The sequence below is a fragment of the Lacerta agilis genome, chromosome 15 (genome assembly GCF_009819535.1).
Source record: "Lacerta agilis isolate rLacAgi1 chromosome 15, rLacAgi1.pri, whole genome shotgun sequence".
Taxonomy (NCBI): domain Eukaryota; kingdom Metazoa; phylum Chordata; class Lepidosauria; order Squamata; family Lacertidae; genus Lacerta; species Lacerta agilis.
This window is the reverse complement of record NC_046326.1, coordinates 38,057,418-38,070,149: the sequence shown is the minus strand read 5'-3', so window position 1 is coordinate 38,070,149 and position 12,732 is coordinate 38,057,418. Positions and strand designations below refer to the sequence as shown.

The 12,732-nt window shown below is 42.3% G+C and overlaps 1 protein-coding gene across 1 annotated transcript in view; it reads right to left on the bottom strand.

The window, feature by feature from the left end:
- The window catches only part of CA4 (carbonic anhydrase 4), a 28,924-nt gene extending 16,539 nt beyond the window's left edge, over positions 1 to 12,385 (bottom strand). The window contains exon 1 of the mRNA XM_033172127.1: positions 11,999 to 12,385. Coding sequence (XP_033028018.1) covers positions 11,999 to 12,098 — 100 coding nt within the window. The 5' untranslated portion in view covers positions 12,099 to 12,385. The remainder of the gene's footprint in view (positions 1 to 11,998) is intronic.
- Between the last annotated feature and the right edge of the window lie 347 nt (positions 12,386 to 12,732).

The window sequence follows — 12,732 nt, the reverse complement described above, 5'->3', positions numbered from 1 at the left end:
GCTCTTCTCCCCAGCCGCTCTGTTGCCAAGCCACCAGTTGTAAGCTATTTGGGGCAGGGGCGTGCCATTCGAACCACCATGCCCATTGCAAGGACAGAGGAAGCTGCCCTATGCTGAGTCAGGCCACTGGTCCATCTAGCTCAGTATTGTATGCACTGACTAGCAGAGGCTCTCCTGGATTTTATACAGGGTTCTCTCCCAGTCCTACCTGCAGGGGATTGAACCTGGGAACCATGCAAGACAGGTACCCTACCATCAAGGGACAAATGTGAGTGACTGCAGCCCTTTACATTGATTAAGGTTCAAGGAATAACATATTTCAGGGGATAGCTCAGTTGGTAGAGAATGTGACTCTTAATCTCAGGGTTTGGGATTCGAGCCCCATGTTGGGCAAAAGATTCCTGCATTGCAGGGGGTTGGACTAGATGACTCTCGCTGTCCCTTCTAATGCTACAATTCTATGATTCTATAATTCTATGAATTCACAAGACAGAAAAGCCATAACCACTAGATATTTGCACCTCTCTCTCTGTTTGTATGTATGTGTGTCAATCTCTAATGTGTGCTTTGGGATGGGGGAGAAAGTTGATTCAGTTCACCTTTAAAGGTGAATGTACCAAATTCACACTTTCCTAAACAATACAAATCAAAACACAGCCACCCTACAAAATTCACTCTTCTCTGAATTTTGCAATGCAGTTCTCCAGCCAAACGATATGTATGAAAAGGCATATATTAGTGGGAAATGTGTATAAAAATGCATATATTAGTGAAAATGCCATACAAAAAATGCATTTTATTATGGGAACTAGCCAAGAGGGTGTAGTTGGAGATGTTGCTTAGCAATCGGGCATAGTAGCATGATCTTCACTGAGGTAGCACATGCTTTGATTGGCTGTGCAGTTCTGAGAAAGTTTTTCCTTCATATGTTTGGTTAAAAGTTTTCCTGCTATGTAGAAGGCCTGAGCCAAGAAAGACAAGGCACCTCTGTAGCATTTTGTTCAAATTATACACTGTTTTTGTTAAGTTTGCTCAATAAAGTGTTATCAGGACTATTCTTTCTGGGTTCCCATCTGTGTTATTTAAGTGGCTAACAGTCCATCTAATTCTGATTGGCAGCATCTCCCTGGGGTTTAAGGCAGGGGTCTTTCCCCCATCCTCCTCTAAAATGTTTGGCATTGCAGCTTTTGAAGTATGGAAACACTATTGGGTTGCAGTAGTGACACTCTGGATCCTTTTGAGAGCTTCAAATGGTGGAGTTCATTTTAAGGGCAGAGTTATGTTCCCAGGCATATTGGTCTCATCAAACACAACCCCACAAATAATAACTCTTTTAAACTACAAAGCTTGTTGTGTTTCTGTCCTTTCAACGTGGCACTTTAAATTCCTCTTGCCTACAAATTGCTCATTGGCAAAAGACACACCTATATCCATTTAACAAGACGGAACTTAATTTTGTTAATGCTTCAGTGGTAAAGAATTGTCGCATCTTTCCCACGCCCAAAGTAGTGCTCATAGGAACAAAAGATGGGTCAGGCCAACGGCCCATCTAGTCTAGCATCCTGTCCCCACAGGTTTGTACGACAGGTTGCTGTCCCCATCTTGATCCTGGAGACTTGTTGGGCAAGGATGTGGAGAATGCAGGCTTAATCTTCCATTAACTCTAGCCAGCAAAGCCAGTTCCCATCATTCCTCACCATTGGCCATGCTAGTTTGGATGGACAGGAATTGATGTTTGATGGGTGGGCAGGACCACCCATCTGTCAGCCACATGAGGTCTCAATGACATCATCAGGTGACCTGTTTCACCCTCCCCCACAATTTGAAATCACATTATTCAAGAAGAATGCACAGCACTTTGCAAGCAGTGGCCATTACCCGACAGAGCAGCAATACTGTATCTGCAACCCCACTTTTGGCCTAGCACACTGGCAGAGCCAATCCAGTTCAAGGCACCATCCTTCATCACCCACCGCTCCTGGGATCTTTAAAGCAGACTTGGAGCAGAGAACCAGCTGGCTGGCCATGCTTGGAAAGCCCAGTGCAAAGCACTGACAATCATCTTAATCTAGGGATTTAGAGTTGTTATCCGTGTTTATAAGCACTCTCTCTTTTCCCCCCCTTTAGTTGTCTTTCTGCCTACCTGAAAAGTGCTGCTGTATGCAGAGCAAATAAAATACTACACCATTAGCATTCGCATGCTATAGGCAGTGAGTGTGTGAGAGAGATCACATCCCTTCCACTTGTGCAAAGATTTCCAGTTACAGGTAGGTAGCTGTGTTGGTCTGCCATAGTCAAAACAAAATAAAAAATAAAAAAATTCCTTCCAGTAGCACCTTAGAGACCAACTAAGTTTGTTCTTGGTATGAGCTTTCGTGTGCATGCACACTTCTTCAGATACTTCTTCAAGCCAATTCATACAGCTATTTTCTTTCTTTATGTTTTCTATTTGTTTGTTTTTTCTTGTTTGGAATATGAAATGCTGGAATTTTATTTTTTATTTTTTATTTTTATTTATTTTTCTTTTGTATTTGTTGTATTTTTGTGTAACTGTGCAATTTTTAAGATGAATAAAGTTTAATTAAAAAAGAAAAAAAGAAAAAAAAAAGAAAGTTCATACCAAGAACAAACTTACCGTAGTTGGTCTCTAAGGTGCTACTGGAAGGAATTTTTTTTAATTTTTAATTTTGTTTTGACTTGTGCAAAGAGTTACCTCTTGACATTCTCTAATCCAAGGGTCCCCAAACTAAGGCCCGGGGGCCGGATTTGGCCCAATAGCCTTCTAATTGCGGCCCACAGACGGTCCGGGAATCAGCGTGTTTTTACATGAGTAGAATGTGTTCTTTTATTTAAAATACACCTCTGGGTTATTTGTGGGGCATAGGAATTCGTTCATATTTTCCCCCCGAAATATAGTCTGCCCCCCCCCCACAAGGTCTGAGGGACAATGGACCGGCCCCCTGCTGAAAAAGTTTGCTGACCCCTACTTCTAATCAATAGGATGCCTCTGGCACAGTAAGCTCCTGTTTGAGGTTTTATTTGTTTGTGGTCCCCCCCCCCTTCTCACTTGAAGGAGGAAGCCAAGCTAGCTTTAAATGAAACAATAAACAAATTCAGGCAAAAGGCGAGTTCCTCCCTGGGGGACAGTTTGCTTTTAGGTTTAAGAGGGCACCTTCTCCCAAACTGTGGCAAAGGCAACTGGTCCTATGGCATTCTTTCCTGTGGGTGCTTAAACAAAGCCAGCAGGAGCCTCCCCAGCACCACACAGAGAAGTCATCATGGGAGATGGAGCTTAAGCTTCTTTGGCAATTGACTTGATGATGTTAAAGTTGATGATTAAAGTTTCTGTGCCTACGGAGGGGTTCCGTAAGGAATGGTTGCGAAAAACTCCAGTGTGCCTTCCTGCATCAGATCTAGTGCTTTCTTTCCATTTTAGATTGCAAGGTCTTCAGGGCAGGGGCCTGTCATACTGCACTATGTCATGTAAATGGATGGAAAATCTATTGGGTTATTTTTGTAGTTGCATGCATTTCTTTAAAAAAAAAAATCCATGGGAGAAAAAAGGGAGAAGGCTGTACCTTAACTATCACAAAAGCAGCCAAATTCCCTGAAGCTCATGAAAGCGTGACCTCCCGCCAGCAATGATTGTTCCCAGCATCTGGTCCTTAGGGGTTGATTGTCTCTAATCAGGGAGGTTTGCTTTAGGTATCATGGCGAGTAACACACTTCATTCGAAAGCTGTCGAAACAAGATCACTGCATCTTGTGGCTGGGAGTTCTGCAAGCGAATGGAGTGTTATATGGGAAGGAGTTTTTATTTTTGTCAATCTTGAACTGGCCGCAAATTAAATCCACTGGTTGACATGTCACTCACTCCAACCTTACCCTGAGTTCTTTTATCATGAAAAGAAAACAAAAAAAACCAACCCCAGTTTATACCTCACTACATGGGAAAGGCAATAGCTTGAATCTTGAAAAGGGTGACCCAGGTTCAAATTCCTCCAATGGCCCTGAAACTTCCCCTCAATGCCACCTGGCTCTGCATCCATTTTTCTTGGGCCCCATAGCGCAGTGGTGCAGAGCCCAGGTTCAATCCCCAGAATCTCCAGGTAAAAGGATCACATAGCAGTCGATGAGGAAAATGCCTTCCTTAAGCCTTGGGGAGCCAGTACAAATGGTCTGATTTATTTATTGGTGGTGATGAGCATAAAATCAACAAATAATTCATGGAAGAAATATGAAATATATCACAGAGCCAATTAATTCATCCCCTTATGGGGCAATTTCATAGTAGATCCATGCATATGCTTTTGAGTACCTTCCTTGAGGGGGCGGGTCTAATAAATCCATTACCAATTAGATTTACAAGACATTATGTGGTTTGACTCACAGCGCCACCTTGTGATGTTAGGCAAGGGAAATGTTAGGCAAGGGAAATATAGGCATGCTTCATCCAAAACAGCCTAGTGGGCTTAATTGCATCCATGGACCAGAGGTATCTCAGCACAGCTTCAAAATATTGACTGGCTTCTCTACATTGTACGGTTTCTCTAAACGAAGGTGGCCAAAAATAAATAAATTATGGTTGGCATGGACATTTGTGTGCATGCAGCAAGACCAACAACCTTCCTTCTCTGTTGGTCTCCTGTTGACTCATCCATTTTCTTCTGCCTTGTCAGATCAACCCTAACCCCTTTCCTGCCTTTGCTTTGGTCTTAATGGGGGACTCCCCCATTTCTTTCCCCTTGGTCTGACTGTGGTGAAGGGGACCGAAATGGGCAAGCAAAATGTTCAGTGTGGGTGTGGTTATAACACCTTCCTTAAGGCTAAAAACACATGGTGGGAGCTTCTGGAAATGATTGATGGAACCATATTCAGAGCCTTCCAGAAACTGATAAGCAAACACTGAATTGAAAGCAGGGAATATAAAGTAGGGGTGGGGAAGGAGTTTGGATCCAGCCACTGGGCCAGATCCTTATCTCTCCATTCCTCTGTCAGTCAAGTACTACATCAGATTCTTCAAAATGTAGGCAGCCTGCCCACAGCTCAGTGGTAGAGCATCTGCTTTGCATGTAGAAGGTCTCAGGTTCAATCGTCAGCATCTCTAGTTGGACTGGGAGAGAGTGCCTTCCTGAAACTCTGGAGAGCTGCTGCCAGTCAGTGAAGACAGTATTGAACTAGATGGGCCAGTGATCTGAATCAGTATAAGGCAGCTTCCTATGTTCCTTCAGTGTATCTGAAGAAGTGTGCATGCACACGAAAGCTGGTACAAACTTAGTTGTTCTCTAAGGTGCTACTGGAAGGAATTTTTTAATTTTGTTTTCCTATGCTCCTGTTCGTTTTGCAGAGCAAGGCCCTTGACTTCTGTCCTAAAGACCTACCCGGACGACACCAGAATTGCATTTTGGGTCCCTCCTGCTGCTCCTGCTGTGTGGGGCACTTGACTTCTTCCCCAACAGTCCCATTCTGATGGTGCAATGTGGGTACATATATCTCCTTTAGGGGCAAGATGCATCCATTACCCACTCTTGAGATTTAACATCGCCTGTGGGGAAGGAGCTGAGCCTTGAAGAATGACAGTTCTAGCAAAATCCGAGGAAGCACATTTGAAGAAGGCATTCCTGACAGGCCCAAAGAAATGGGGACAGCAGTTTACCAGGGGGCAGGAATGAGAAAGGAGGGCCTGTCCATGATAAACAGGGACAGTTGGAAAACGTATGTGTCAGAGTAAGTGAATGCAAAGCTATCGGCCCTTGAGTCCCAACTCAGCACTTCTTACTTTGAAAAACTCCTGCTTGTTAACATGAAGAGAACAAAATAAGGTCAAGCCTGTGCTTGGTACGGGATGTGGGGGTCAGAGGAAACCTTGCTCACTCATTAACTATACTTAAAAGAAACAAAAGAAAAACTCAATAGGAGGGAATACCAGGCGGACTTTAAACTGACAGTGCCTTGTGGACGTGACAGGGCTATGGATTATTATCTTCTCTCTCTCTCTCTCTCTCAACATGCTTTGTTAGTTTAAGAGGCTCACCTTCCTGATTCAGTGCTTTTTGTTGTGGACAGATGTGGACAGAGTTGAATCCTGCTAGCTGCAATCTCTTTTCATCACCCGGTGGTGGAGATTGGGGCATGCATTTCTGAGCATGGACAGAGTGCCCAGGCGGAAGATGAGGAGAGAGTTTATCAGCACCTCAGTTCCACTTCCTTGAATAGGATGTGATTGCCCTACTGGTATAAAATTCCCACTCCGTTACCGTATTTTTGGAGTGAACTGGAGCCAGTATGGATCAGTTGAAGTGAGGCCTGTTTATGAATACATTGAATAATAATAATAATAATAATAATAATAATAATAATAATATCTCAAAGAGCTTGAAGTGGCATAGTTTTTGCCCTCTCTGTTTTATCCTCATAACAACCCTGCAAGAAAGGTCAAGCAGAGTGATCAAGATTAAACTGCAAACAAAACAAACAAAATCCTGTATATTTTGAGGAAATATGTTAAGATTATTTTATGTGGTGCAAGAGGGAGGGGGCAGAGAGTGTGTGTGTAATATTTATTTATTGGTTTAGTTATTTATTTGTTGCTTTTCTAAGCTGCCCTTCCTCCTCATGGGGGAGGGGTTTCGAACTCAGGGTCCTTCAGTGCATCTTGACTGGCAAGAGATTCAGGACAGACAAAAGGGAAGTCCTTCCGATGTCCTTATGGATATGGGCTCCTCCCAGATCAGTGATATGATTTGCAGCAGGGCTGGGTAACCCTGTGTCCCTCCTGATGTGTGGCCAATGGCTAGGGATGATGGGAGATGTAGTGTGACAACATCCATAATGGCTTCCCTCAGCCCTGACATGCACAATCCTCAGGACAACCCTGTGAGGTAGGTTTGCCTGAGAATCAGCAAGTCAATAAGAAGTGACCCTGACTGGGAGAGACACTGCCCAGTGAACTTCATGGGTGAGGGTCTCTTTAGACCTAATCTGAGCCTCTAATCTGTGCCCCCCCCATATATTGTTGGACTCTGGCTCCCTTCAGCCTTGACCATTGAGGTGGTGCTGTGGTCTAAACCACCGAGCCTCTTGGGCTTGCCGATCGGAAGTTTGGCAGTTCAAATCCCCACGACGGGGTGAGCTCCCGTTGCTCTGTTCCAGGCTCCTGCCTTTGACTGGACTTAACTGTCCTGCTCACTGGGACTGATGGGAGTTGGAGTCTGACAGCTTCTGGGATGTTGACCTTCTGTGCTGCCTGCAATTAAAATTAGACTTCCTGTTTTTACATCATACCTTCCGTTTGCCTCATGATTTGGAATTGTCCCCCCTTTGAGCTCCTGCAAGCTTTTGGCTTTCCTCAGACAGGCTGATACTGTGCATGGCACATGTCCGTCATACCAAATATCTGAGATCCTTTTTTACCTGGAGGTGGGGAAATTAAAACCTGGTCATATCCGCACCACCATACATTTAAGGCACATGAATTTCCCCCAAAGAATGCTGGTAACTGTAGTTTACCCCCCACATACCTGCAATTCCCAGCACCCTTCACAAACTACGATTCCCAGGATTCCTTGGGGGAAGCCATGTGCTTTAAATTTTTGCATGTATCCAACCTATGCCAAACCGCAATCTCCCTACTATGGGTTGTGCGTTCTGAAGGTGAGCACAGAATCTGTTCTCTCGGTCTATGAGCTTTCCCCAGGCTGTCAGTGGCTTTCTACAACCTTTCTTAATGTTTGCTAGTTAATGTTTGCTTATATCTCTAATGGTTGAATGACAAGGTTCATCCATCGAGGGTTTCTTTATTTTTTTATTTTTTTACGGCCTTTGCCAAAGATGGAAGCATTAAAAAACAAAGGGGGAAATGTCACTGTTCTCTTCTTTCCTGCAAACCCACCCCCATTCCCTTGCTTTGATGTGGAGGTTTGATAGAGTTTTAGAGAAGTCTGTGGTGTACTCGGCACAAGCTATTTCCTGATGTGAAAGTGGGAATCTTTAGCTCTTGTTATAAATGTTGCTCGTCCTTAAGATCAATTGAAAAGCAACACTTGCATGGATAGAGGAAAAAGATGAATATGTATGATGTAGACACTGCAGGATACTGGAATAGATGGGCTTTGGCATAATCCAGCCGGCTCATGTTAAGTTCTTATCTGGGTGTTTGGGGGAATATTAGATATTTCTGAAGTTTGGGGATATTTTTGAGGACTGGCAGGTTGCGGCTTCTGAATGCATCTACCTCTGTATCAGGGATGCTAACATAACTGTCGTACTTGATTTATATCTGTGCTTTTCATGCTGTCTTACTTGATAGTTATCCTGATATGCTTTTACTTTTTGAGACGTGATTGATTTTCTTTTTTAAGTGAGTGCTTCTTCTTCTTCTTCTTCTTCTTCTTCTTCTTCTTCTTCTTCTTCTTCTTCTTCTTCTTCTTCTTCTCCTCCTCCTCCTCCTCCTCCTCCTCCTCCTCCTCCTCCTCCTCCTCCTTCTTCTTCAGATTTTGAGTACTGCTTTGGGGGATATGTTTATTTTAAAAAGCAGCGTGTGCATGATTAAAATCAATCAATAAATTTAGCACTGTTGCTTTCCCACAGACAAGAGCATTTTGCACGGGAAATTTGAAGCTGCTGATGCAAGGCAAAGGTGAAATTTGAACCCATGCCCCTCTGATTCTGTGCCCCCCCCCCCCAGCTCTGGATCACACCAGCATTCCATGTCTTCCTGCAGCTTTTGTTTAATATTTCTTGGGAGATTTTTTATTTTTATTTTTATTGTATCTCTGCCAAGCTAATATTGACAACAAGATAGGATATTTATGTGGGAGCTATTTTTCCGTAGCCAAAAAACCCATCCCCAAACACGTTTGCATTTTTCTGAACAATGCTGTTATTTCAAGATAAGAAATTAAAACAAACAACACCCCCCCACAGCATACACACAAGTAAACTGCATAAGATTGTGGTTTGAAGCTTGGTTTTTCATATTTCTACAAGTTTACCGAGACTCTTGAGAGTCCCATGGACTGCAAGAAGATCAAACCTATCCATTCTTAAAGAAATCAGCCCTGAGTGCTCACTGGAAGGGCAGATCCTGAAGTTGAGGCTCCAGTACTTTGGCCACCTCATGAGAAGAGAAGACTCCCTGGAAAAGACCCTGATGTTGGGATAGATGGAGGGCACAAGGAGAAGGGGACGACAGAGGATGAGATGGTTGGACAGTGTTCTCGAAGCTACTAACATGAGTTTGGCCAAACTGCGAGAGGCAGTGAAGGATAGGCGTGCCTGGCGTGCTCTGGTCCATGGGGTCATGAAGAGTCGGACACGACTGAACGACTGAACAACAACAAAGTACCGTTGAATTCAGTGGGGCTTACTTCTCAGTAGACATGCACAGGATCACACTGTGACATAGTTCAGACATGGCCATTTTGTCAAGTCTTCTGTGCAATAAGACAAATTTTAACTTACGTTCTGAAAAGTTTGCCAGCTGTTTTACCGGTAAGTGAAATTTAGAGGCCGGGGGGTTTTCAGGTTGCATGAGACGGGGTAGGGAAGTCCTGACATTCAATCCATTGATTTCAATTAATCTACTCTGAGTAGTGTTGGATATCACCCTTTAGCATTAAAACTCCCTGAGCATTTTCTACATAATATTGTTATGCTGTATGAACACATGAGCTCTGTCACTGCCTCAAATTACAGTTACAGCCTCAGTTTTGTTTTTGAAGATTTGGCATCAATCATTACATTTCTGCAAAATAATAGAATACAAAAGTAAGGTGTTGGGTTGTTGTTTTTTGCAAAATTCAGTCATACACAAATTCGTAGACCCACTGAAATGAATAGAGCTGAGTTAGCTGCTCATTAATTTCAGAGGATCTTCTATGAGTATGACTAATGCTAAGATACAACCTAATAAAACTTTATAAGGGAAAACAGGAGAGAAAGGGGAGATGGGAGTGAAAACAAGTCAGAAATTGCCTCTGGAGGGAAACCATCAAATCAAGGGATCCTATACACATTATAGCCCAATTCTGCCTAAAAACACATGAAATATTGTATTTTCCTCTCCCACTATGTTATATATATAAAAAATGCTCCATATCACAATTATCTTATTATCTTCTTGTCTTCTTTCTCAGGTTATTTGAATATTTGTTCATTTTATCCTAGCTACTTTATCCCACCTTTAATTTCCAATCTGATATTAAGGGGATGTTGTTGTTTTTTAACCATAGTTATAGCTGATGATATATTAAGGAAATGAATAGGATACAATTTGATTGTGAAAAATTTAGCACCCACAAGGGAGGCCTGCAGACGTGATAAAATGCACACCCGCATTCTTGAACATCAAGCAGCTCTGTGAGAGAATATAAAAGCTGACTAAATTCTTAGTAACACAGGAAGCTGCCTCTACACCAACTCAGGGCTTCTCTGAGAAACCTGGTTTACTGAGCATTTATCCTGATTTCCTTGCACAAAGCTCACATGGGAATTAGATAACATCTGGTCACTATTAACCATTCATTCCAATTCATTTACAACAACATGAATTTATCATGAATTCATCCTGATTTGCTTGCAGGGTATGTATACACTTCTTCCCATAAATCATTTGCTTTTTCAAACCATATAATAAGAAAGTCACTGATAAGAGTGTGGGGAAATTATAAAGACTTGTTAGAACAGAAAACACCATGGTGGCTGTCACCTACTGAAGCATTTTCACTTAAGTCGACCAAAAAAGTTAGTTGGTTGACATAAAGAGATTTATTAACAGAGGATGAAGGTAAACTCAAATTAAAGGAGTACGGCGAGTTGAAAGATTATTTACAAAGTTGGTTACACCATAGGCAACTAAATGAGATTTTTAAGGACGATAATAAAAAGGGGTTTAGTTACCATATATAGTCTCCAGATTTCAAAAAGAAATAGTGGAAGAGAATGTTAAGTTGCTTTAAAAAGCATATAGTATTTTATTAGAATGGGAAACTAAAGATGAAGAAGTTAAATCAGTTATGATTAAATGGGCCCAGGATGTGGGACACAACATTCAATTTGAAAGTTGGGAAATACTGTGGAAAGCTGATATAAAATTTACAGATTGCATATTATTAAGAGAGAATTACATGAAAATGATGTATAGATGATATATTACACCAATGAAAATGGCTAAGATCTTACACCAATGAAAATGGTGATATATTACACCAATGAAAATGGCTAAGATTTCAATGGTGATATATTACACCAATGAAAATGGCTAAGATTTAGGAAAGAAAATAATAGATTCCCCTAAAATTTATGATTGTTTGAATCCCTTCCACAAAACAGTGACAGTCTGGAGAGGCACCATCAGACTTTGTCTGTCTTGCCCAGAATCATCTGCTCTGGCTTGGAAGCATCCCTCTCCGGGGTCCCATCACCTGCTTCCTTTTTAATGGGATATGCCAGGGATTGAACCTGGGAACATCTGCACGTAAAGCAGGTCATCTGCCGCTGAAAAGGCTCACCAATGCAGACTTTTAGTCTTTTATAAACTGAAGGCATCCGTTTGCCATTTGTGGGGTTGGGGGGAAAGGAATCAAGAGCATAAATAAAGCCTTTCTCTTCTTGATCTGATAGAGCACATATTTTCACTGCACAAATTCAGTGACAGGAAACATAAATCAACTACACGTATGGGCATGCATCAGACGGTGTGAGTGAAATGGAAGTCGAGCCACACTCTTTCAACTGCATCTTTGCAAAATAATATCCCTGGAGCCCCGTTGTTTAAAAACAAATCAACCCTATTAGAAACTGTTTCACATCCTTAGGAGAATTAAGAGCATGTAGAGATGAAAGACAGATAAACATATAGCAGCATAGTAGATTAAAAATAAAATATAGCCAGCAGCCAATGATACCATCAGATTGCCGGGGTCTTCCAAAAATCAGATTTGTAAGCTGAAAAAGAAGCTGTGCTTAGCATCCTTGAGGAAAATGGATAAAGGACTCACCCTCTGAAGCGACTGCAGCAAAATACAGTGAGAGCAGAACTAGGAAATTCAGGAATCCCATGATCTCTTTTCCAGATGGGCTGTAAAGATGTACCAGCATAGATCCCTGTATACATGATCCCAGACCTGTCCTGGGTTTTTATACAGGAGGAGGGCTGGCAGCCCTGATCACCTTTCCTGGACATAAGCAGGAGGATGGTGAGAGACACCTCCCCTTTTTAATTCCTCCAGCTATAAACTGTAATAACGATCCTGTCTCCTTTGGAACTTCTTCATTTCCTCCACACCCCTTCAGCGGCTGCTGTCAAAGGAGCAAGATTCTCCTCCGGCCCTGAAGAGCTGCCTGTGAAATGAACTTAGCCAGATGACTAGTAACTTATTAGTTAAGTCAAACTTTTCTTTTACCCCTCACCCCACTTTTCTATTTCTCATTATTGCGCCTTGGCTCAGGGATATTGGCAGATAAGGCAGAGAGTCTTCCAGGTAATTCATTGTTTCTTTTATGGCTGTGATATTGCTTCTCTTCCTCCCGCACCCCCTCCCCACCCCGTCCAGTGAAACACCGTGGATCATAATCAACTGAACTAGCTTGAGAAATAGGATATTGATGCAGGAATACAGTAATAGCAAATACATCCTCTGGTGCTGATGGATTCTTGTGCATATAAAGCTCAGCAAGGCAGCTGTGTTGGTTTGAGAGAATTCAAATATCTAAGTGAGTTTGGCATCAGATT